The sequence below is a fragment of the Urocitellus parryii genome, chromosome 3 (genome assembly GCF_045843805.1).
Source record: "Urocitellus parryii isolate mUroPar1 chromosome 3, mUroPar1.hap1, whole genome shotgun sequence".
NCBI classification, from domain to species: Eukaryota; Metazoa; Chordata; class Mammalia; order Rodentia; family Sciuridae; genus Urocitellus; species Urocitellus parryii.
This window is the reverse complement of record NC_135533.1, coordinates 216,143,670-216,168,517: the sequence shown is the minus strand read 5'-3', so window position 1 is coordinate 216,168,517 and position 24,848 is coordinate 216,143,670. Positions and strand designations below refer to the sequence as shown.

Sequence of the window (24,848 nt, the reverse complement as noted above, 5' to 3'; positions counted from 1 at the left end):
CCATTGCTGTGGTTGACCGTCTGACTCTCCCACACGGCAGATACCTAAGATGGTACCACATGCACGGGACACTCAGAACTCCTGGGTCCCATGGATCCTGTTGGCTGGGGCTTAGCCCAGTGGTGGAGCTGTGGCCTCGCATGTGTGAGGCCCTGGGGTCACCACAGCCCACCAAAAAAAGCAATAAAAAATAAGTAGAAGGAAATCTTGCCAAAGACAGAGGGTCGACCAAGAGGAAGCCCAAGGACGCAGCTTGTTACCTGGTACAGATGGCAAGGACCATGCTGCTCTTGGCATCCTGGGGCTTTTTGGCTGGAAACACAGAAGGGGGTGAGATGGGGAGGGCGTTCCTGGGTCCTGATGCAGGAGCCCGGAAGAAGAGGGAGCTGCCCAGCCACGCCCTCCGCCCTCTCTCTCTGAACAGAAACGGGGAAAGGGAATGCCAAGGGCCTTCATTCCCTGTACCTGTTTCAGGGGCTGGCTTTATGGTGACCCTGAGGTCAAAATTCTTGCATTTGACCTTGCCTTTGACTTTGGCATGGTACATTGTCACCACCTGTGAGATGAGAGGGATGCAAAGTGTAAAGGGACTTGAGATGGCTGAGGATAGCAGGACAGGGTCACTGTGGGGCAGAGGTCAAGGGCATGTGGAGGGCTCTGGGCAGGTGGAGGGCCATGGGTGGTAGAGGACCCTGGATACGTGGAGGGCCTGGGTTGGTGGCTCAGAGCTGTGGGGCCTCAGTCCTCACCGACAGTGTGCCTTGGCCTTTGCCCTTAGCTGTTAAACTGAAACCCTCGTTTTGCTTGGTCTGCAGGGGAGAGAGAAGAGAGGGGGTTAGGAACCAAGCCTTCCCTGGCTCTGAGGACTCCCATAGCCATGTGCCTCCCTCCTGCTTCCCAGAAACCGTGGGGGGGGGGAGGCCCAGAGCAGAGAGGGCTTGGCTGTACCTCCTCTGATCGCAGGAGGCTACCGGATTCCCAGAGGAGGCGATGCTTGATCTGGGAGCTGCGGCTGGGCAGGTGGAGGGCCACCTCCATGTTCAAGTCCTTGTGGTCAGGTACATCTGTCTGATATTGCGCCAAGGCTTGGAACACCATGAAGGTGGCCTGGAACCCATGAGAGAAGGAAGGTGAGCTGCGAGCCCAGGGAAGTGCTCAGCACCCACTGGGGGATCAAGAGGTTTGGGTCAGAGTTAGGGCATTAAAGCTAGGCCCAGAGACCACCAGAGAGCAGGGTGAGACTGCGGAGTGCTGGGCACCGAACACACGGCTCACGGCCCTCTCACCACAGAGGCTGAGACCTAGAGCCCACCAGCGTGTGACGTTAAGATTGGAAGCCAGACATGGAGGTATCCGCCTGTTATCCCAGTGACCTGGGAGACTGAGGCAGGAGCATCAGAAGTCACGGCTGGCCTCAGCAACTTCGTGAGACTCTAAGCAACCAGTGAGACCTTGTGGCTACATAAAATGTAAGAAAGGGCTGGGAGTATTGCTCAGTGGTTAGGCACCCTGAGTTGAATCCCCAGTACCAAAAATATTAAGACTGGAGTTCATCAGATATTGAGGACATGTTCCATTTTCCAGAGCTCCCCAGGATGCAGAGGCTTAGACCAGGACTTGAAGACCCTGCGGATGTGTCTAAGAGCCAACAGAAAGCCCAGCTGTGCCCTGACTGGATGTGAAGGGTTGAAGGTTGGTCCCCACGCAGCCTGGTGAGTCATGGGGCGTGTGAGGAGCACCTGAGGGCTCTGAGCTCATCAGCACATGGACCCTTGGAGGGACTCACAGCTGGGTGGGCTGATGACAGCTGGTGGAAACTGCAGGGGGACACCTAGTGGGAGGCAGTGGGTCCTTGGGGAGTGATCTGGTCCCTTCCTGTGTCTGTCTTCCAGCCACAGTGAGGTGAGCAGCTCTACTCTGCCCCATGCTCGCCACCATGGTGTGGGCCTCACCAGGGCCGAGAGTGATGGCCCCAAGCAACTATGGATTGAAACCAAGAGCCAAACAAATCCTTCTCCTCTAAGTTGATCTTCTCAGGCATTTTGTCACAGCAATGAAAAGCTAAACACCACATAAGACGCTTATGGGGCCTCGACCTGAGAATGGGGCCTGAGAGTGGGGCCTCGACCTATCCAGAGGAGACAGTCTCATTTCAGGACTTAGGGACCCTGAAATGTGTCTAGAACCCAGTCATGAAGAAAAGGACCTCCTCGGAGCCTAGGATGCTGAATCCGAGTGTGACACTGTGAAGCAACACTGGGATTTTAAGGGAGAGCCCACCAGAAAGAAAGAGGCTCAAGCCGGAGCCTGGGCTGCTGGATCCTGCAGTCACTGAAACCGAGGTGCAGAAGGCTCTGGACGTGGTGTAGGAGGGAGAGGGCCTGGACGGTGCCCTGGAGTAAGGGAGAGCCCACTTTAGAACGGGAGCCTGGTGGAAGTGGCAACGTGGACCAGGAGCCACCAAGGGAAGGGGGGGGGGCTCACTCCTGAGCTGGGGCCCCGAGGACACGGAACGGACAGCAGAGAGAGCAGAGGCTCAGAGCAAAGCCTGGAGCTTCTGGACTGAAGTCTGGACCCCAGGAGGGGTGTCACCAAGAGAAGCGGGGTTCTCTGCTCTTCTCCAGCCCCCTTGCTTGTGGGACAGAAGAGCCTCCCGCCTGGGTCTCAGAGACCTGTCTGGGAGCAGGTGGCAGGCTCCAGGAGGTAGGGTGCAGGAGCCCAAGGGTGGGGTGCTTGCCTGGGTGGAGCCATAGCCGCCTCCATAGTATCTCTGCTCATTGAGCCAGCGCACCACGGCGGGCACGGTGTCGAAGTCCCTCAGCAGGAGCAGGGCCAACAGGGCATAGGACGTGGCCTCCACGTTGTAGAGATGCTGGCCTCGCTCTTCCCAGCGGTTCTTATCTGCAAAGAGGACACCCTGAGCCCCCATGGTCACTGTCCTTGCAGCCTGGGGATGGCCCAGGGAAAGCTCAGAAAGAGACTCCTGCCTGCGAGGCACTGAGGTATGGTATATCAGCCTGGCCCTGCTCGGCGGGCTGTGACCCCTTTCTGCAACTGAGTGCTCCCTACCCCTCCCTGAGTGAGCCGGGTGAGAGGCTTCTGTGTGATCTGCAGTGACCATGGCCTTAGAGGCACTCACCCAAGCTCTCCAGCCACAGCACTGCATCCCCTCCCCTTCTTGAAGCTGCCCCTCACCTGTGGCTGTGCTCAGGAATTTTTCAAGGAGGACACCCTCTAGCTTGCCCATCTGGGCCAGGGCATAGCCAGCAATGGCCACGGTGTAGGGCCTCTTTAGGTTCAGGTATCTGGATTCCAGGAAGTCTCCTGCCTTGGAGATGCTGTCTCCCAGGAGCTGTGGGACAGAGGGGCAGGCACTCTGGTAGGTGGTCGCCACCACAGCCATGGTCAGCATCCTGCATGTGCCACTCCCGGGGCGACAGGATGGTGTCTGTCCTGGGTCAGCATCCTGCATGTGCCACTCCCGGGGCGACAGGATGGTGTCTGTCCACCCCCTCCTCCCCCTTCCTCCTTCTCCTTGCCATCGCCCTCACTTCCTGCGTGCCTGCTGTGTATCCACTTGCTGACCTCCCGAAACCCTGAGAGATGACAACAGGGATGCCCAAGGGTCGTGGCGATCTGGCCAAGACCTCCACGGAGCAAGTACGGGGTGATTTACTAGGTAGCAGGTGCAGGGCTCTGGCGACCCCCCCAAGGCAGCGCCTCCCCTCCCAGGTGGACATTCCCCAGCTGGGTAGGCGGTGCTGAGGAGGGCACTTACGTTGACCTGCCCCTCACAAATGTCCTTAGACTCCTGCAGGGCGATGAGAACAAAGGCTGTGAGGGCCACATCCCCTTCCACGCTGTTCCGGTAGCCACCCTGGGATGGGAGTAGCGCAGACACAGAGTCACCATGCTTGCTGGGTGGAGCCAGGGTAGATGAAAACCAGGCCCAGCTCCAGCCTCCTGAGCCTCTTGTCTAACAGGGACAGGAGGCAGGAGCTAGAGGCTCCTCCGTGGTTACAGAGGTTCCTCAGCTTCCGAGGGACTCACATGCCAACAAACCATGACAAAAGGAAAATATCGTGTAAAATTCATTGGGTGCCCTGACTTTCCACGCATCCTAGCTTAGCCTGAACTGTGCTGGGGACACTCACATTAACACCCCTCCCACGAGGCTATTATAACAAGTTCTGAATTTCTCCTTCTTGCATTCAACCTGTGCTGAAAGTGAATGGAACGTGGTGTGGGATACGGTTTCCCACCATCGTGAAGTGTAAGATCCTAAGTGGCACCATGGAAAGTCGGGGAGCACCTGTATTAATTTCTGACTTATGAAGGCTCTGCAGAATAGGACACAGCAGTGAATGAACTATGGGGCAGTGACCCTGTGAGGTCAGGACAGCTATCCTGGAGAGAGCGCAGCTGGCACCCTGATCTTTAGAGGTGTCAACTCTGAGTGCAGGGTTAGCACGCTGGGCAGCAGTGGGAGCTTGTGCAAAGCCCCTGTGGCAGGACTGAACAAGCTTCCATCAGTGTGGGTAGAGTGTAGAAGGAGAGGGCAGGCTGTGAGGCTGGGAGCCTGGAGGTCAGACTAGGGCACTGATTCTCCATCTTGGGCATACCTCAGCATCACCTGGGGAGATGGGATTATTAGAACTCATATTCCAGGGCCCCATCCCTAGAATTTCTGGTTCAACAGGTGTGGGATGCTATCCCAGAATGTTCATTTCCAACAACTTTGTGGGTGATGCTCTTGCGGTTCCGAATATCACACTTTGAGAACCACTCCCCTGTGGAATTTAAGAGTCAGGGGAAGGGCTAGGGCTGGGCCTGGGGCTGGGGCTCAGAGGTAGAGTGCTCGCCTAGCACGTGCCAGGCACTGGACTGATCCTGAGCATCACATAAAAGTAAATAAATAAAATGAAGATATTGTGTCCAACTATACCTAAATTTTTTTTTAAAAAAACGGGGAGCCTCAGGACTTTCTTTGGAGACCTCCAATCAGATTTGAAAAGCATCGGTGGTGAACACCTGAGAGCTAAAAAGAGTGAAGCCCGCAGGGCAATGACCAGGAGCAGCATTTCCAAGGTCTCAGGGTGAAGGAGGGAGATGTGTGGACGAGCTCTGAGGCTGGGGATGGGAGGAAGGGGCCAGTTTTGAGCATCATCCGAGTAGTGGAATGGGCAGGAGTGGACCTAGATTAGACAGGACGTCAGAGGAGATTCCCAGGCTCTCCAGCAGGGCTCCTGCCTTTGCTTTAATGAAATTCTTATTTATTTCTCAACAAGATGTCGTGCGCTTTCATTTTGAAGATCTGGCTTTTGCAACATAGGAGTCACAGTTATTTTCCCCTGTCCCTCATTTCCACTTGCGCAGAGTGAATTGGGTGCTGATGGGAATGTGCCTCCCGTGACTCCCAGGCGCCTCTCTCCCCCACTCTTGCCGTGAATCCCAATCTCTTACAATCATTTCTTGGTGTATCACGGGCCCATCCTCCTGGAAGAGTCCATCTGGCTTCTGCTTCTCCAAGATCAGCCATTTAACAGCTCCACAGAGGACCTGGGAGTCGATGGCAATGAGGTTGACAGCCAGAGAGAAGACCTTCACCACGTAAGCTGTCAGCCTGGGGGAGGACACAGAGTGAACCAATCGGCAACGGGCTGGCAGACTGCCATCCCAGTTACCCAATGAGAAGAGAGGGGTGGGGCCTGGCTCGGTTGCTGGGTTACCCCCAGGACTCCAGAGTTTCTTGAAGTCAGTGTTTAATGAAGCTCTACCTGAGCAGGTCACTTGGTTGACTAAAGGCTGCCGTGTCCGTGCAAGCGCCCTGGAAGCGCCGCACAGGGCTGTTTGTGTCCTGCTGGCCTAGACCACTCCTTGCTGATACCCAGGCCCTACTCAGCCAGGTGCAGGGCGGAGGCTGGCCAAGCGGACCACCCTGACTCACCAGGTGCTGGGCGCCCGGTTTTTGAAGGCAGCATAGGCCGAGCTGGGCTGTTTGAAGGCCAACTGCTGGGTGTACCCTGAGGGAAGAGAGTGGTCACCAGAGGAATGGAGCCCTTTTGGGTACCACAATAAGGGGCGGGGAGAGGATGTTATTCGGGGTGTGGAAAGAGTTCCTCAAGTGCAGGAGGACTCAGGGTGGGAAGGGGGATGTCGGGGAGTGAGAGGAGCTTAAAGGAGGATGGGGTTCTGAGGGAGTAAGAGAATAAGAGACGGCTGGTCCAGGGAGGGCATTCAGAAGAAGGGCGCAGGTGGGGCAGGATCCTGGTGCCAAGGGCTCTGAAGGGTTGGGGGATCTGAGAGAGGAGGGGAGGGGCTCTGGGGAGAGGCATTGCAGGGAGGGCGGGGTCTCAGGGGAGGGGCGGGGTCAGGAGGGGAGGGGCGGGGTCAGGAGGGGAGGGGCGGGGTCAGGAGGGCAGGGCCCTCCCAGGAGCCTGCGCCTTGGGCGCACCCTTCTTAATGAGCTCCAAGGCATTCTGCCGCTTCTCTAGGCCGAATTTCTCCCACTGTTCCGTCTGGTCCAGGTAGTGCACCGCGATGACAGTGGGCGTCATGCCGATCATGTTCTGTTCCCCGCAGCCAGAGGGGGTCACGATGAGGTGCTTCAGCCGCTCCGCGTCCACGGCGTCCTCTGCCATCTGGGCCACTGGGGTCCCTGCAGCAGGGCATTAGGGGAATCTAGTACAGGGGCCCACTGTGCAGCGGGTGTGGGAGGTCCAGGCTGTCCCCAGCGTTCCCAGCCTCCCACCAGACAGGGCCAAGGGCTCAGGACAGGGAGGGGTAGGAGGGCGAGACGGGAGTGAGGAGGCTCCGTGGCTGAGGGGCTGGTCGGGGCTTCTTCATGGGAGTCAGGGGAGCTCCTACTTCACAGGGGACCCTGGTTCCCAGATCTCTCCTCTCGCCCACAGTAAAGTATTGTAGGCATGAATGCTTGTATGGGGCGTCACGCCCTTTGCCAGGCTCCGTTCTAAGAGAACAGCATCCCCTTTAAGAGTCACAAGAACCCTGGAGGCCAATCTGCTCTTTCACTCCCATCACAGATGAGGGAGCCAAGGCTCCTGGCCCCCAGCCCTTCAGCTCCCAGGTTGGGAGGCCCCTTCCTGCCCTTCCTCGCCCTGGTCTTCCATCCCAGCAATTACTGGCAGAATTTCCGCTCTCCTCCAAATGTACTCTGTGAAGTCAGTAGTGCCAGAGGGCTCCCCTAAAACAGATCCAAGGGGCGCTGCCCCAGCTGAAGTGGAGGCAGGTGTGTGGCTAACAGAGCCTGGCGCCCAGACACCTTCCTGGTTCCCACAGGGTTGGGAATGGCTCACCTTGCAGGAGGATCCTGGTCTCCGAATCAGTGTCTGGGACTTGGTCACTGAGGTCTGCGGCTGGCACCTCCTCTCTCTGCACGCCAGCTGCAGGGGAGAGATGTGACGGCACCAGCCCCTCTCTCCCCTACCCGGCACCACCATGCCCAGGCTGTAGCCCCACACCCTCTCTGGCTGATGGCTCACCTTGTCCAAGGTGTTCTGGGTCCAGTGTGCGAATGGCCACTGTTTTGTTGACTCTAATTCCTTCGGGCTAGGAAGTCCAGTGAAGAAAAGGACAGACACACAGATGGTCAGCAAGCCACTGTCATGAGGATGACTCTAGCAGAGGGGTCATTCCTTACACAGATCTTGTGCAAATTCATCAAACAATTCTACATCAGTGATGAAAAAGTTTGAAATCTTCACCTGTGCTGAGAAACTACTTGGGCTAGCTCACTGGATCCTCACAATCCAATGGGGTGAGTGCTGCTTTCACTATGGTTTGGATATTGAATGTCCCCTAAAGGCCCGTGCAATGCAGGCTGAGTCTCAGGGTGGTGCTATTGGGAGGAGATGCAGCCTATTAGAGGTGGGGTCTGCGAGAGCTCTTTAGGTCACTGGGGTGTGCCCGTGAAGGGGATGATGGGATTGCAGACCCTCCTTGCTCTGTGTGCTTCCTGGCCAGGAGGTGAAGGATTTTGCCTCACTGCACACTCCACAGCCATGAGCCACCCCACCCCCACCGAGGCCTGAAAGCACTGGATCTGCCTGATCATGGACTGGAACCTCCAACATCCTGAGTCTAAATCAACCTCTTCTCTTCAAAAGTTAGTTACCACAGGTATTCCATTACAGTGACAGAAAGCTGACTAGCACAGCTATCATCACTCACGTTCTCTTTAATTTAAAAAACTTTTAGACTTAAGTAGAGATACCTAAGGTAGTCATGGTTGGGCACAGTGGTGTGTCTATAGGCCCATCTGCTCAGGAGGCTGAGGTGGGAGGATTCTTTGATCCCAGAAGTTTGAGGACACAGAGGGAGTGGAGGAGGGAGGTGCTTTGGCTAAGCACCCCCAGAATTAGGGACAACACAAGAGAGGATTTCTCAAAAATGTTTTTTAAATGTTCATTTGGGCAACTTTTATTCACTAAGGTATTATCACAAGAGAAGCATTTTAGAATGTGAAGCCTCAACTAGATCGAAAACTGCTGTAGGGCCGGGGTGCAGCTCCGTGATGGAGAGCTTGCCTGGCAGGCACCAAGCCCGGGCTCCATCCTTATACTTCAGTGAAAAAGAAAACAAACAAACAAAACAACAACAACAACAAAAACCTGCCTAAGCTTAGCTGCAAAGTCCCTCTGTTCAGCAGCAAGGAATAGCATGTCTATCCTACAGCAGCTCCCATGCAGCCAGATCCTGAGCACGCTGGTCCTCATGATTCCTGCTGGGACCAGATGACTCCTAGTTACAAAATGAGGACACTGGGATGCCAGAGGGGTGAAATGACTGGCTCAAGGTCACACAGCTAGTAGGACAGAACTGAGGTTTAAATCTGGTCACCTGGCCACAGAGACCGGGTGTTTAACCCATTGACATCTTCGCATCTCTTAAATAAAAGAATATGCACAAAGTAAGCAGCACAGGGCCTGAAACACAGCGAGTGCTCATGAACAGGGGCTATTTTAGCTAGTACTAAAAGTCCAACCCAGGCCCCCATCTGTGTGTACACAAAGGCTTCCATGTGGACAGCAGTTTCTTTCCCAGGACCCCATCTCCCCTCACTGGTAATAAAAGCCAGATTTTGTCTGGAGATTGATTTTCCCCAGGGAGCTGCTGACACATGTTCAAGGAAGGCAAAGCCCCTATGGGTAGGCTGTGAGTTCCCATGGGGTAAGTATCCTGCCATGATCCATTTCAGGCCGCCAACATCAGGGCACATGGAATTGGGGAGACTGGTGCGCTTTGCTCTCAGGAGCTGGACAGGCAGGCTCCCGCCAGGCCTGGCGTTTCTCCCCACTCACAGCCATCCAGTGTGGGGGCAGAAGGAACGTGGGACCCTCACTATGAGTTTATGTACTTTTAAAAGATGATTTTATTGTAGAGCCTTAAAACAATTGGTAAAAATATAAGTTTGCTTCCATAAAATCTTGAAAATAAGGATAACTAGAGTCTGGCGGGGTAGAAATCCATTTCCATGTAAAATAACATTGTCTGCTTGAATGCAGCAGCTTTTCTATGCTTTAATTGTTTTCCCAACTTCTTTAACATTTTGGAAGAAATCAACCATTAGAGGGAAAATACAAACATGTACTCAGGACACTCGTTTTTCCTTCTGCCTAAACCTCTCATGTGCCTTGGCTTGAGCCTGTGGGATCTTATCTGCTTAAGATTTTCATATTTTATTTACTGTCCCTTTGTTTGGTCATTTATTTGGATTCACTTCTTCCTTCCTTCCTTTTTTTTTTTCCCTTGATACTGAGAATTAAACCTAGGCACACTTAACCACTGAGACACATCTCGGGCTCATTTTTCCTAAGTTGCTGAGGCTGGACTTGAACTTGTGATCCTCCTGCCTCAGCCTCCTGAGTCGCTGAGATCACAGAAGCAGCCACTAAGCCTGGCTTGTGATGATTCTTAGGGTCTCAGAGCCTGAGCCACCCACCTGGGGTCAGCAGTATGGAGCACAGGCACCTTCCCTGAAGGACAAGGGACAGCGGATGCGCGAAGGACTCACCACGACCTTCAGGGTCTTCTTGACACCGTCGCTGATGAAGTGGTTGTACACAGCAGCCTTGACCTCCACCTCCTGCAGCCCTATGGTCAAGGGCACGATGACATAGGGCACTGGCACCGAGGACTTGGGCGGGATCGTTACAGTCTGGTAGTAGCGCTTCTTGGCGGTGGCCAGGCTGCAGAACGCTGGGTTGTGGATCAGTTCCACCCTCACCTGCCAGGGAAGGAGGTGTCAGCACAGGTGCGCAACAGGGCGTCCCCCTCACACCCCCAGGCCTCCGCCCCCTCCCCAGGGCGCACCTTGAGACTCTCCTTCTCGCGGTAGTTGAAGAGGACAGCTCGGATCTCCACCTGCTCATTGCGCACCACAGAGTAGGGCAACCGCAGGTCGATGAAGAAGTCCTGCATCACCGTGACCTCGTAGGGGTCTGCCACGCAGATCCCTGTCCACACAGAGACAGCACCAATGTCAAGGGCACGGGATGGGCAGGGCATGGGATGGGCAGGGCGGGCCAACCCAAAGGGAACTGTAGCTTGAACTCAAGTTGCTGCCTCTTCCATAGTCCTGGCTCTCACCCTCAACCAGGGGAGCTGATCCAAGCCGTACCTGACTCTGAGAAGCCCACAGACTAAACACTGGCCGAGGCACGGGTTCCAGATGGTGGAGGGGCAGGAAGTGGCCTTATCATTTGACGATTTCCTTTCTCTTTGCAGTTTGACTTTTAGATGCATGTGCAGGAAGACAGCCAGCCTAACTAACTGGCGGGTCTCCAAAATATATCTGTTCTCCAACCAGGTACCCTAAAGCCTCCTGGGATCACCCAGAGCTGCGGATGTGGCTGGCTGGAGTGAGGCTGTTTCTTACTTTTATTTAATTAACTTTTATTTACACTCATTCCATCTCAACCAGATTTAAACTAAAAAACTAATAGTTGAGGATAGATGTTGTGAATATAGAAAAGCTTATAAGCTGCACAGTTTATAAGGGGGATTTTTATGAGTGAGTTAAATCTCAATTCACAGAAAAAGCAATGCTAGATTCAGTGACTGGGAACTGTTTAAGTATGTTTGCAACAACTTGGGCTTGAAAATTTGCCTATTCAACTGTGAACATCATGAAACCCAGATACAGATCGAAATATTCCCAGTGAAAATCTAGTTCTGAGCTTCTCAAGGGAAATGCACAATAGATTTAAAGACTAGTGCAAAGAAAAGTAAACTATAGCACTAGTCATTTTTGATATATTATTAAATTATTAAACAAATTAAAAAGATTATTGTAACTATTTGTATAATAGTGGTTTTGCAATTTTTTTCAAATGTTCTAATGATACTATTTTGGATATATTTGGTTAAATAACTATATTATGATAAATTGTAATTACATAATTAATAATGATAATATTCACATTATTTAGCATCAAGTTATAATTTATATTATATAATGTTCATAATAACATGTTGTTAACAATATGATTAATTAATTTTAACTATAGATTATAAATTATAACACAATAAAATCATAATATAGTAAGTTTGATGTAGGCATAAGTAACACATTTGCACTTAATACTGTGAGTTTAATATACCTGATTTTTGATGTAGTGATCTATTTCTAACACTGAAATGTTCTGGGAAAAATTTACCCTTAAAATATTCACAAAGTATATTTTGGGGCCCGCATCCTTCCAGTCGCTGCAGACTTTGACAAGGCTCAGCCCAGCACTGGTCTCTACTTAAAATTTGCGTATTTTCTTCATCATGGATTTTTTTTCTGCATTACTTCAATGCTTTAAACATCACGTTAAAATATTATCTGTCGCAGTGACGGAGCTTCTTGGCTGGCCCTGGGTGTCATGCTGAGGACGATGGCTCACTCCTTACCTGCAAGCCCTGCTGTGAGCCGTCCACATTTGAGCAGAGCTAAGCTGTCAGCACTGGGGACAGATACGAGGACAGGCCCCCAGGGTCGCCCTGACCTCCGCTGTCACAGTCCCTTATCCTCCTGCTTGCTCCTTGGCTTCCTAGGCGTCCTGCCCACTCCCATGTTGGTATTGCCCCTCGACACTGGCTGTGGCACAGGCCAGCCCTGGCCAGGCGCCGATGGCTACCGTAGGGCTGGCAGTGGTGTGCTGGGGCGGGGGGCGTCCTCAGGCATTTAGGGGCTGCCCAAAACTCAGGTTCACGTTGTTTTACGTTGGTCCAAACCCACAGAGCTCTCAGCACCAAGAGACCCCACTGTCCACTCTGGACCCTGTACCAGTGCATCAGCCCAGGCTCATGGGGGAACAAGGGGCCTCCTCCAAGGGGGGTAGTGGGAGGGGCTGAGAGCGCTGCGGGGCGCGGGGGTGGGGGGGATAGGGAAATTCTCTTTTCTTTCTGCTGAGTTTTTCTGTGAACTTAAAACCACTCTAAAAAATGAATTCTTTTTTCCTTAGTACCAATTTTGGAGACTAAGTGTCCGGGCCAGGCCTTTGAAGCCATGCAGTAGCCAGGTCCGAGGGAAGCGGGGCGCTCAGCCCACCGGGGAGCCTGGTTGGGACCAGGAGATGCCCAGGGCCCCGACTCTCCCTCACCTTTCTTGTCCGACAGGCTCACAGCCAGGATCTCCCAAGTGGTGATGGTGTCTTTCAGAAAGATGTTCAGGACCTTCGTGGAGATTCTGGGTTGGGAGAAGTGGGGGCATTAGAAGATGTCCACAGGGAGGAGGGCGAGGCCTGGGGGGCAGGGCACAGGCTGGAGGGGCGGGCACGTGGGGGTGACCCAGCTCTTGATTTTCCTAGGTTGGGATGTGGGTTCCACAGTGGCTCTAGAAGAGATGCGAGGTTGCAGGTGTGTGCAGATGGAAGGTCACCCTGGCACGGTGTGGGGAGCTGGGGCAGTGGGCAGGGGGTGGCAGGGGTGGGCAGGGGCACCCTGGCCATACCCATTTTTCTCTGGTTCTTTTAACTCTTCTATGGCCCACAACCAGCTCTCTGGAAACTGGCTTCTGGAAATGATGTCTTCTTCTGGAATTATGTCCTCATCCATGTCGCCTGACGGGTGAGAGCTGGCTTAGGGCAGCCCACCTCCCACACTGTTCCCTCTGCACTGTGGGGGCTCTTAGCTGGGAAACGCACCCAGAGGCCTGCTGTGGCTCTCCATGGGCCCGGGCACAGTTACCTTTCTGGAGTCCTGACTCCATTAAAAAAAATTTAAAATTCTATTTGCAAATGTGTTGCTATCAAGATAAATATAACCTTGCCTTCCTCTGATTTTCAAAGAAAGGAAAACATGTGCATGGACCTCCGTAAGGATCAGGGCCCCTGCGTCCATGGATCTGTTAGTTCCGAATGCCACCAGCCCTTTGGAGAGCTCCCCAGACCTTGTGGGGACCACTGAAGAAGTGCTGGCCTTGAACAACCAGCTTGACCCTCAGCAAGTAAATACAGCTGGACAGGACTAGGTTCACCCTGGCTGGGCTGTCCTCAAACCTGATGGACAGATCTTAGTTTGGCTCTGCATCCCCACCACAGTATGCAGGTGGGATCCCATAGATGCCTGGACCCACCTGCATTCTGGACTACTCCTTCCAAGGGCACAAAAAAAAAAAAAAAAAAACTAAACCTAAACCCAAACCCAAACCAAATGATTTGCATGTGTGTAACCTGTGGACACAGAGCTGACTACACGTTTTGTCTCATTAAAAACTGAATGAAGGGGCTGGGGATGTGGCTCAAGAGGTAGCGCGCTCGCCTGGCATGCGTGCGGCCTGGGTTCGATCCTCAGCACCACATACCAACAAAGATGTGTGTCCGCCGAGAACTAAAAAATAAATATTACAATTCTCAAACAAAAGAAAAAACTGAATGAAGGAACGCATGAATGAGGCCTTTGATGGATTAATGCTTGTTACTCCATCAGGTGGCCTGACTTGGCGCCAGGCTTTGGGTCGCAGCACAGACCAGTTTCCCTGGGTGAAGGAAACTTCGCACCCCTCTGAGCCTTCCCACTGGCACCCGGTGTGGACAGCCCCATCATCTGGGACCTCCTCTCCTACCACTGAGGTCCTGGGCACAGGGTGTGACTGCAGACTGACTCCGCAGGACTGGGACAGCCTTCCCTCACCCCAGGTGGCTCCACCACTAGATGAGGGGCTGCTTCTCCCTCACACCTGAGAGCCTGGCCCCTTGTGGAAGGGCCTCCTTCCTCTCCCCTCACAAGGGACCCCTCTGCCCTTAGGTGGGGAGCTGGTCCTTTTCAGACTCCAGAATAGGGATTTTCTGCACCTCATGGGGATGTGTATCTCCCTCCTTAAAGACCTCCCCCTCCCCCTCAGACAGGACCTCCCCCTCCCCCTTCAGACAGGACCTTCCCTCCCCCTCAGACAGGACCTCCCCCTCCCCCTCAGGCAGGCCCTCCCCTTCCCCCTCAGACTTGCCCTCCCCCTCCCCCAGACAGAACCTCCCCTCCCCCAGACAGGCCCTCCCCCTCCACCTTCAGACAGGACCTCCCCCTTCCCCTCAGACAGGCCCTCCCCCTCCCCCTTCAGACTTGACCTCCCCCTCCCCTCAGACAGGCCTTCCCCCTCCCCCTTAGAGTGGCCCTCCGCCTCCCCCAGACTTGCCCTCCCCCTCCCCCTCAGACAGGCCCTCCCCCTCCCCCTTCAGACTTGACCTCCCCCTCCCCTCAGACAGGCCTTCCACCTCCCCCTTGGAGTGGACCTCCGCCTCCCCCAGACTTGCCCTCCCCCTGCCCCTCAGACAGGCCCTCCCCCTCCCCCTTCAGACTTGACCTCCCCCTCCCCTCAGACAGGCCTTCCCCCTCCCCCTTGGAGTGGCCCTCCGCCTCCCCCAGACTTGCCCTCCTCCTCCCCCTCAGACAGGACCTCCCCCTCCCCCTTCAGACTAGACATCCCCCTCCCCCTTCAGACTGGACCTCCCCTCCCCCTCAGAAGGCCCTCCCCCTCCCACTCAGACAGGACTTCCCCCTCCCCCTTCAGACAGGACCTTCCCTCCCCCTCAGACTTGCCCTCCCCCTCCCCCAGACAGAACCTCCCCTCCCCCAGACAGGCCCTCCCCCTCCCCCTCAGACTGGCCCTCCCCCTCCCCCTCAGACAGGCCCTCCCCCTCCCCCTTAAGACAGGACATCCCCCTCCCCCTCATACAGGACCTCCTCCTCCCCCTCAGACTAGCCCTCCCCCTCCCCCTCAGACTTGCCCTCCCCCTCCCCCAGACAGGCCCTCCCCCTCCCCCTCAGACTGGCCCTCCCCCTCCCCCAGACAGGCCCTCCCCCTCCCACAGACAGGCCCTCCCCCTCCTCCTCAGACTGGCCCTCCCCTCCCTCAGGAAGGCCAGCTCTTGACCCAGGGACTCACTCCTGGCCAGGCCCAGGAGGCCCTCGCGGCGGTGCTGCTGCCTCAGCTGGGTGATGTAGCTGCAGCAGTCCAGGAAGGCCTGCACGCAGGAGGCGCCCAGGGAGATGAAGCGGGCCCTGCGCTGGCAGGGGAAGCCCATGGGGTTCTCCCGCATCCCGTCCTCGCAGCACCTGCGCAGCTCCTTGGTCTTGTACTGACCCGCTGTGGGAGCACACACCTGCTCAGGCAGAGCCCTGGCCAGGTGCCCACACCCAGGAGAGCCCAGGGCAGACCCAGGAAGAAGTGCCCGGGGCCAGCCCTCCCCTCCTCCCTCTTTGGCTCCTGGGAGGTCACCTTGGGGCCCAGATGGCCAGGCCCCGGGCGGGTGGTGGGGAAGGGCAGGCAGAGGGCCCCACCTTTGTCCATCCTCTTTTCCATGAGCTGCACGGAGCGACGCCGGCGGGCAGCGGGTTTGGAGCACTCCAATTCTGAGGGGCAGGTGCACCAAGAACAGGTTGGGTAAAGCACCTACTGTGCGCCCTGGGATCACCCCTCACAACAGCCTCAAGTTGGCGTGTGGCTGTTTCCATTGGACGGATGAAGAAACTGAGGCTCAGGGAGAAGCCTGCTGGCGGGGCCGGTGGAGGCGGGACTTGAACCAGGTGCCCCATTCCAGAGCCCCTCGCTGCCCCTACCTGTCCTCTGGGCTGTCTGCAGGTCTTTGTTGGTCTTAAAGGCCAGCCCTGCGTCCATGAAGACTCCAGCATAGTCCTGCCCACTGCCCGGGGTGCAGCCAATGTCTGCCTTCTCCACCACGTCCCAGATCTGCAGGGGGTGGGTGGCCAGGTAGGGACAGGCAGGACAGCATCCCCTGTTCCAGCTCCCCACGGTCCACGCAGCCCCTCCCACCCACCCCACCCCACTCCAGCCCACCCACAGCTCCATCCCCACCTATTCCTAGCCCCACTCCTCACCCCACCCCTTCACCTCCAACCCCACTTGCATTTACCTCTTCATTCCAAGCCCTGACCAGCTCACTCCTTCCTCACTCTCTAGCCTCACCCCATGCCCCAGGCTTCCACATCAGATGGCCCCAGAGTACACAGGGCCATGCCAAACTGGATCTTACTGTGACCATCCTTAATCTGGACTTTGACCATGACCTTCCCCAAGCTGGACCTTGACCATGACCTTCCCAAGCTGGACCTTGACCATGACCCTTCCCAAGCTGGACCTTGACCATGACCTTCCCAAGCTGGACCTTGACCATGACCCTTCCCAAGCTGGACCTGGACCATGACCTTCCCCAAGCTGGACCTTGACCATGACCTTCCCAAGCTGGACCTTGACCATGACCCTTCCCAAGCTGGACCTTGACCATGACCCTCCCCAAGCTGGACCTTGACCATGACCTTCCCAAGCTGGACCTTGACCATGACCTTCCCCAAGCTGGACCTTGACCATGACCCTCTCAAGCTGGACTTCATTTTCATCTCATGACCTCATCCCTGTGTGTCCACTCTGACATCTGTTCCACCACCCCCGCCCCGTCCTTCATGCTTTCTGATCCCAGTCCTGCTCCACCCCACGCCATCCCTGTGCCTCCGTGGTCTTGGGTCAGCCTCAGCCACAGCTGCCCACCTTACTCTGAGTCAGCTTGTTCTTCTTGTTGAGCACAAACACGCCCTTGTCCACAGCCACCAGCCCCACTCGGGCCCCACGGTCACCCTCTATCTTGAGGGTCATCTGCTGCCCAGGTAAAGGCTGCCGGTCATCCTTCCCACCACCTTTGACCACCAGCTGCAGGGAGGTGGGAGAAGCAGGAAGGAGCACTGAGCCCTGGGAGGGCACCGAGGATGGGGAGGTCCAGGCCTGACCCAGAGGAGGAAAGGCAGAGGGTGGGGGAGCCGAGGGGATGCTCACCGTGCCCACGCATGTGTCCTTGACATCCACCCACACAGAGTCCGCCACCACCTCCCTGTTGCCGCTGGCACCCATCAGCGTGTAATAGGCCACCAGGCGGAAGGAAGGGATGAAATCCGCAGTGATGGTCAGGGGCAGCACCACCAGGTCCTGGCCAGGTTCTCGGGCCTGGCGACCTGCCTTCAACAGCTTGCCCTTGTTCAGGATCTGGGGGACAGAAGGACAGAAGGTCAGGGTGGGAGAGGAGGGAGATCTGGGCTTGGGGAGGGATGCTGGGTGCTGGAGAAGCAGTGAGCAGGCCGTGGGGGCCCAGGGCCACGGACCAGGTAGGTGTAGTAGCGGATCTTGGCATCCTGGCCAGGGTCCACTCGCAGGTGGAAGTTGACGTTGAGGGTCTCGCCTGGCTTGAGCTCCATGCGAGACACAGAGAGGTGCAGGTAGTTGTTGGAGTTGAACAGCGTGCTGTAGGGTTGGGCCTGCATGGTCCTGACAGCCTGCCGCGCCTGGGGGATGCCCTGCTTGCTGGTGCGCACCTGGTGGGGGGGGAGAGGGATGGAGGCCAGGACCAAGGACACCCTCAGCCTGATCTCAAGGCACAAGGTGTGTGACCTCTGATGGCGAGGAAGGCTTTGCAGATGGGGTGAAGCTAGGGATCCTGTGCGGATGTCCTCCTGGACTATGTGGGTGGACCCAGGGGTGGGGTGGGGTGAGAGGGAGAGAGAGAGAGAGAGAGAGAGAGAGGGAGAGAAGGAGGGAGGGGGAGGGAGGGGGAGGGAGATAGAAGGAGGGAGGGAGGGAGGGAGGGGGAGGGAGAGAGAGGAGGAGAAGGAGGAAGAAGGAAAAGGAAGGAGGCGAGGGAGAGGGGTAGAGGTGATTTCTTGGACACATGCTGCTCGCTCTGAGGTGGAGGACAGGTCAGGAACAGGGCCTGGGGGTGGGCTCTAGACGCTGGCAGAGACGGGACACAGATGCTCCCTGAACCCTCAGGAGGAACCACCTGCCACACCTGGATTTGGGGACTTTGAGGTCCAGAACTGCAAATGAGTAATTCTGTGTTTGGTCACTAGGCTGGGGCCTGACCACCTGCTTCAACAGCTTGCCCTCCTTCAGGATCTGGGGGACAGAAGCCACAGGCCTGACTCACATGCCAGCCCCCGAGGCCTAGACGGCAGAGGGATGGGCACAGGAGCCCTGGAGGATCACGTCCCTCTGCGGCCTGCGTGGGAGCCAGTGAGGGGCAGATATCAGGAGAGCAGGGACCCCGGGCCGGCAGTGGACCCCTCCAGGGACACGGCAGAGCACTGCTGGTAGGATTTGGGCTCCTCAGTGCCAGGAGGCCATGTGCTCCTCTGTGGCCCCCGAGAGAGCTGACCTCTCTGCCCCAGGAGGATCCCCCCACGCCTGCGACAGCACCCCACTTGCAAATCTTGCAAATGGCAGGGTCCTTCTGTACAAGTGCCAAGCCCTGGGCACCCTCTCCCTGGTGGCGGGAGCCCCAGGATGGCGGGACTCACTGTGATGGTCAGTGGCTGCCGGTTGTTGGGCGTGTTGACGGTCAGCTTGGCCACGCCATCATCTTGCGTCAGAGACTGCACATCGTTGCCCTGAATCACCACGGGCACACGGCGGGCTGGAGAGCCATCAGGGTTTGTCACATACACCTGGGGACACGGGGTAGGGGATCTGGTGACTCTGAGGTGTGCTCAGTGCTCCTCGAGTGGGGCGTGGCCCCGCCCCGGGTCTCACCATGAGGTCGAAGGGCATGGCTGGTTTGAAGTACTTGGGCGTCTTGGTGAAGTGGATCTGGTAGGGGGAGGTCACGATCTGGATCCCACTGTGCTCTGCCTCCACCATGTCGCTGCCTGAGGAGAGGGACCATGAGGGTGGCCCCTGGCTGCCCCCGGACCAGGCCTCCTCCCTCAGACCAGAGCCCCCTCAGATGCCCCCGTCTTCTCCCTGGACCTTGCTCTCGGGCTGGGCTCCTCCCCCAGGGGCCTCTCCTCTCAGCCAGACTGCCTGGTGGTCCTGGGCCTCACCTGAGTGCAGGATGACAGTGACAGACACGTACAAGGACTTCCCCACCAGGGCGTCGGCTCGGGAGGGCTGCACACCATCCAGCAGCACCTGGCGGCTCAGGGTGGCCTCCCCGGTGCCATCCTCGATCTGGGGAGGGCACAAGGCTCAGCGGGGTGGCCCTGGGGAGCTGCCTAAGAGGGGGCGCTGGAGGGAGGGGCGTCCAGGGGCCTCTCAGGTACCACAACGCGCTGGAGGGACTGGGGCAGTGAGATCCTCTGGTCGCCATCCTGGACCCCGAAGATGACGAAGGCGGTGCCGTCCACGTTCTTCCCATACAGGAACCTGCAGGGCCACGGCGTCAGCCACCCACTCTCGGAAGGCCACGTTGCCCTAACTTCTCACTGTGGCCAAACACCCAGAATCTCTGCCCTCACCTGGCCTTCACCTGGCCTCACCTGGCTCCTCACCTGGCCTCACCTGGCTCCTCATCTGGCCCTCACCTGACCTTCACCTGGCCCCTTCAAGTGGCCTCACCTGAACCTCACCTGGCCTCACCTGGCCCTCACCCGAACCTTTCTTCTGGCCTCACTTGGGCCTCACCTGGCATTCACCTAGCTCCTAACCTGGACCTCAACTGACCTCATCTGGCCCTCACCTGAACCCTTCTCCTGGCCTCACCTGGACCTTACCTGGCCTCTTTCCTGGCTCCTCATCTGGGTCCTCATCTTGTATTCACCTGGTCCCATCCCAGGCCTTGTCACCTGGCCCTCACCTGGGCACTCACATGGCCTCTCAACTGGCACCTCATCTGGGTCTCCACCTGGCCATATCCCATCCCCATCCTAGCCCCCTCACCTGCTCTTCACCTGGTTCCTCAACTGGACCTCATCTGGCCTCACCTGGCCCTCACTTGGCCCCTTCAACTGGCCTCACCTGAACCTACCATGGCCTAATCTGGCCCTCACCTGGCCTCACCTGGCCCTCACCTGGACCCTTCACCTTGCCTCACTTGACTCCTCACCTGGACCTCACCTGGCCTCACCTGGACTTACCTGAACCCTCATCTGGCTCCTCACCTGGGTCCTCACCTGGCTTTCACCGGTCCCATCCCAGGCCCTGGAACCTGGTTCCTCACCTAGCCCTCTCCTGGTCACACCTCTTGGGCCTCACCTGGCTGTGATGGTGACCTCCAGGCCATTCGGGTCATCGATGTAGTAGAATTTCTCTGCGGGCTCCACCAGGACCTCGAAGCTGGGCAGCACTAGGGTGAGAGCCGGTGTTGGCGCGGCTGGTGCAGGGCCCAGCGCTCCAGGGCCCCCAGGTCCTCCCCCACTCACCGTACTCCTTCACCTCGAACTCAGCGGAGAACACCTGCTGCGGCGAATTCTCATACTGGGCCCGGATCTTCCACTGCCCCATGCTGCAGAGAAGGAGGGTGAGGGCAGCCCGGCCTCAAGCCCTGTTCCCCCTCAGGGGACTGGGGCCCCCCGAACCCCCACAGAGCCCTACGTACTTGACCAGCTCTGGGATGTTCCAAGACAAGGGCACGATGCCAAACTGGTTTTGAGAAGACAGAGTGTCCCTCTTGATGGGGATGCCATCTGGGGTCTGTAAGCAGACAGGAAGGGCTGTGGCTCAAAGTGGCTCTTCTGTGGCCAGGCTCTGCCCCCAGCCTCTTTGCACCCCATCTACAGGTGCAGGGGTTAAGGATGTGGACCCGGCTCCATCAGCCTAGGTTCAAACCCTACTATGCCATTTATGAATTGTGTGACCTCTGGCAAGTTACTTAACCTCTCTGTGCTCCACGAGCACATGCAGCAAAGGGAGACCATAAAGGCTCCCAGCTCGCTGGCTTGGGTTGTCCTTCACCTAAGCAGGGCATTGATAAGGATCAGTGCCTCTCCGAATGCAGCTAACAACTAGCATCTTCTGCCCACTCCTATGCCAGACCGGCACTGAGCCTTGTCTGTGAACACATATGAACAGCAAGTTCATGGGTTCCGCTGCCAGCAGCTAACCTTCAGGAGACAGACCTCGAAGCCTGCTTTTCTGGGTTTGGAATGCGGGCGATTCTGTGGATGAGGTTCTCTGTTGCATGGGAGCTGGAGGCACCAGCACTTAGAGGAGGAGACCCGTGGACTCTGTCCCTGGCTGACCGCCTTGATCCTCTACCCAGTCACGGGGCCTCCGCACTCGCCAGCACCTTGCATGATTTCTGTCCCTCCTCATGACAATCGCTGAGGGCAAGACCCCCTTCCTCACCCTGCTCTCCTTCCTGCCCCCCTCCTTCTTCCATTATGTTTTTATTACACCCAGGTAGATGCCAAGGACTGAGCTGTGTTCAGGTGTTGAGAGCCTGAACTCAGAGAAAAGTCCCTTCCCCTGTGAACTTGGATTCAATGGTGGGTGGAGGGGGTTAAGAAAGGAACAGATCATACCACGCATGGGATCTGAGTGTGTGTGTGTGTGTGTGTGTGTGTGTGTGTGTGTGTGTGTGTGTGTGTTGGTGCCTGCAGTGGGGACTTGAACTCTATGGGGTGCCCAGGGAAGCCTCAGTATAAAATGTATAAAATCCGGGCAAGGGTGACAATTGAGCAGAAAATTAAAAAAACAGGCAAGGAAATGAGCTCCTCGGCTTTTCAAAGAAAAGGTCTGTATATACTTATGTTTTAAAGCAGGAACTGTCTGTGCAAAGACCCTGGGGCAGGACTGAGCACAGCAAGGATGGCAGGGGAGAGGGGAGAAGGGGAGGCAGGGAGAGAATGGAGAAAGCTGTGTGGGCTGCAGGAAGGACCTAGACTTTTATCCCAAGGGAGATGGGAGCCATGGGAGGCTGTGGGCAGAGGAGGAAGAGACCCTCACTGGGGTCTCAGAATGTTTGGGAGCATGTGCTGCCTTGTGGGTGCCCCTTGACCTCTGCCATCTCAAGACGTCTCTCTGCATTGATGTCTCTGCATGTCTCTTTCCCTCTGGGACCCCCTGCCCAGGGTCTCTGTCCTGTGTGGCTGGCGCCTGGCTTTCTGTACCTCAATGCTGACGACGATGGTCCGGCCCACTGGCAGCAGCTTGTGGTCCACAGTGAAGATCCGGTAGAGGACTGGAAGGCCGTGGGAGAGACAGAGGAGCCCATGAGACCTGCCCACACCCTGGGGCCTGGCCCTCCCCAGCCTGCCCAGCCCGTACCCGTGGAGCCGGGAGTGTAGATGGTCTTGTCTGTCTGGATGAAGAGGTACCCGCTCTGAAGGCTGACCAGCACCACCTTCTCCACCATCGTGGCCCCGAAGTTCGCCAGGACAGTCACAAACTTGTGGCCCTTTTCCGACCTGAACTCCTTGCTGGCTGGGATCTAGGCATGTGCCAGGGGATTGTTAGGGGTCTGCTCCAGGGTCCCAGGCCCTGTGTCCAGATTCGGGGCCCTTGGAGGGGCTGTCACCTGCTCCTCTTCCCCAGGGAACCTGCCCATCATCTTACTTTGCCTGTGTTGTCCAGGTTGGGAGAGGGCAGAGGCACCAGGAGCAGGAGCCAAGGGGGATCAGAGAGTGGACTGAGGGTGGGCTCAGAAGAATGACGGGGGGGGGGGGGAACTCCAAGGGTAAGGGACTCAGAAAAGGGGCTTCAACCCAGGAGAGGAAATTAAAAGGGTCTGAAACCTAGGAAAGGACTTAGAATAGGGAGGAGACTCTCAGGAGGAGACTCAGAGAAGTTCCAAAGGGGAGGAGACTCAGAGATGGGAGGGGCTCAGAAAGGGAGGAGACTCAGAGAGGGGAGGGGCTCAGAGAGGAGGAGACTCAGAGATGGGCGGGGCTCAGAGGGGAGTAGACTCAGAGATGGGCGGGGCTCAGGGGGGAGGAGAGTCAGAGATGGGAGGGGCCCAGAGGGGAGGACATTCAGAGAAGGGTGGGGCTCAGGGGGAGGAGACTCAGAGATGTGAGGGGCTCAGAGGGAGGAGACTCAGAGATGGGAGGGGCATAGAGGGAGGAGACTCAGAGATGGGAGGGGCCCAGAGGGGAGGAGACTGAGAGATGGGAGGGGCTCAGAGGGGAGGAGAGTGAGAGAGGGGAGGGGCTCAGAGGGAGGAGACTCAGAGATGGGAGGGGCCCAGAGGGGAGGAGACTCAGATGGTGGAGGCTGGAAGGGGAGTAGACTCAAGGGGGTAGAGGGCTCACAAGGGGAGGGGATAGATAGGGAGGGGCTCAGTAGGGGAGCAGCAGACTCACATGGTGGAGTTTAGAGGGGGAGTACACCCAGAGGAGGGGCGACACTCAGAAGAGGGGAAACTCAGAAGATACAGGGCCTGAGAAGGAAGACGCCCAAGGACATGGTTCAGAGGGACAGACCACAAAGAGTGGGAGGGGCTGTGGAGGTCGGCTGGGCTGGTTCCAGTCTGCGCCCACCTTGATGGTGACGTTGCCCAGGTGTCCGGTGGCACCACTCAGCACCGTCTTCTCACTGGACAGCACTTGCTTCTTGGCTGGAAAGTCCTGGACCGTGACTGTGACAGGAACGTCCCCTTGAACTTCGTGGGCCTCCAGCACTATGTTTTCCTCATTCTCCAGCCGCAGGATGTTGGGGGTGATCATGGAGTACCTGTCCAGTGGCGCACAGAGCTGTATTCCCAGGGACAGGAGACTCCAGCCCTAGCCTGGTCAGTGCCTGGATGCTCCTCTCTTCCCTAGCACTTTGCCTCAGACCCTGAAGGGGATCCAGTGACAGCCTGGGACACCTGCCAACCTCAGGTCCTGGCTATGCCTTCCTCTCTGGCACGGTCACCTCCCTATCCCCATGGGCAGGACGGCAGTCACCATGACCTCCCACCCCCTCAGCCAGGTGTACCTGGATTTGAAAGCTTGAATATCTAGGGCTGCAGTTTCCCACCAACCCCTGATCCTCAGAAACAAACCCAGCAACCCTCTTAAGTCTCTAGACTTCCAAACCACAATTGCCTAAACCCATATACCCCTCAACCTCTAAACCTCAAGTCCTAGAATACTCCAAACCCAAACTTAAGCCTCTGACACCACCGTCTTATTAATACAACCAGATCCACACACTCCCAACCCTGCATAAACCCAAAGTACCAAATCACTAAGCCTCCAAATGCTGAAACTCATGATTTCTGAACTGTTTGGACTTGTTAGCCTCCAGTTTACTCCAACTCACAATCACTAAACACACAGACCCTCCATCCTAAACCTCCAGACACTCAGTTCCATAAATGTGCAAACTCCAATTCCCTTGTGCCTGAATTCCACGGAAACCCAGCCCACAAACACCCTAGCCAGGCAGCCCAAATTCTCATGTCCTACCACCAACCTGAATTCCACAGACACCCATGTGCATCTGGATTCTACAAGGACCTGAAGCCCAAATGCCTGCTCCCACCTGGGCCTGGCTACTCACATGGGGTCCCCCAGGGCTAGGGGGAGGCTGGCCAGCAGCAGCAACAGTAGACTGGGACCTGAGGCAGGTCCCATGGTGCAGGGAGAGTGGAGGCAGAGGGACAGAGGAGAGGGAGAGGACGGGGAGGAGTGAGCAGAGCTGC

General features: G+C 56.6%; 1 protein-coding gene across 1 annotated transcript in view; it reads right to left on the bottom strand.

Moving 5' to 3' along the window:
- The window catches only part of LOC113178662 (complement C3-like), a 30,035-nt gene extending 5,187 nt beyond the window's left edge, over positions 1-24,848 (bottom strand). The window contains exons 1-33 of the mRNA XM_077796605.1: positions 24,707-24,848; positions 23,701-23,893; positions 22,490-22,652; positions 22,333-22,403; positions 20,820-20,914; positions 20,644-20,726; positions 20,477-20,567; positions 19,546-19,648; positions 19,327-19,453; positions 19,037-19,152; positions 18,805-18,951; positions 17,614-17,823; positions 17,291-17,497; positions 17,009-17,167; positions 16,063-16,192; positions 15,784-15,855; positions 15,389-15,589; positions 12,959-13,067; positions 12,609-12,694; positions 10,333-10,475; positions 10,034-10,246; positions 7,503-7,569; positions 7,317-7,403; positions 6,455-6,658; positions 5,948-6,023; positions 5,464-5,623; positions 3,779-3,877; positions 3,196-3,352; positions 2,738-2,901; positions 949-1,107; positions 750-809; positions 466-556; positions 261-312 (exon numbers count right to left, since the gene is read on the bottom strand). Of these exons, the coding sequence (XP_077652731.1) occupies positions 261-312; positions 466-556; positions 750-809; positions 949-1,107; positions 2,738-2,901; positions 3,196-3,352; positions 3,779-3,877; positions 5,464-5,623; positions 5,948-6,023; positions 6,455-6,658; positions 7,317-7,403; positions 7,503-7,569; positions 10,034-10,246; positions 10,333-10,475; positions 12,609-12,694; positions 12,959-13,067; positions 15,389-15,589; positions 15,784-15,855; positions 16,063-16,192; positions 17,009-17,167; positions 17,291-17,497; positions 17,614-17,823; positions 18,805-18,951; positions 19,037-19,152; positions 19,327-19,453; positions 19,546-19,648; positions 20,477-20,567; positions 20,644-20,726; positions 20,820-20,914; positions 22,333-22,403; positions 22,490-22,652; positions 23,701-23,893; positions 24,707-24,780 (4,169 nt within the window). The 5' untranslated portion in view covers positions 24,781-24,848. The remainder of the gene's footprint in view (positions 1-260; positions 313-465; positions 557-749; positions 810-948; positions 1,108-2,737; positions 2,902-3,195; positions 3,353-3,778; positions 3,878-5,463; positions 5,624-5,947; positions 6,024-6,454; positions 6,659-7,316; positions 7,404-7,502; positions 7,570-10,033; positions 10,247-10,332; positions 10,476-12,608; positions 12,695-12,958; positions 13,068-15,388; positions 15,590-15,783; positions 15,856-16,062; positions 16,193-17,008; positions 17,168-17,290; positions 17,498-17,613; positions 17,824-18,804; positions 18,952-19,036; positions 19,153-19,326; positions 19,454-19,545; positions 19,649-20,476; positions 20,568-20,643; positions 20,727-20,819; positions 20,915-22,332; positions 22,404-22,489; positions 22,653-23,700; positions 23,894-24,706) is intronic.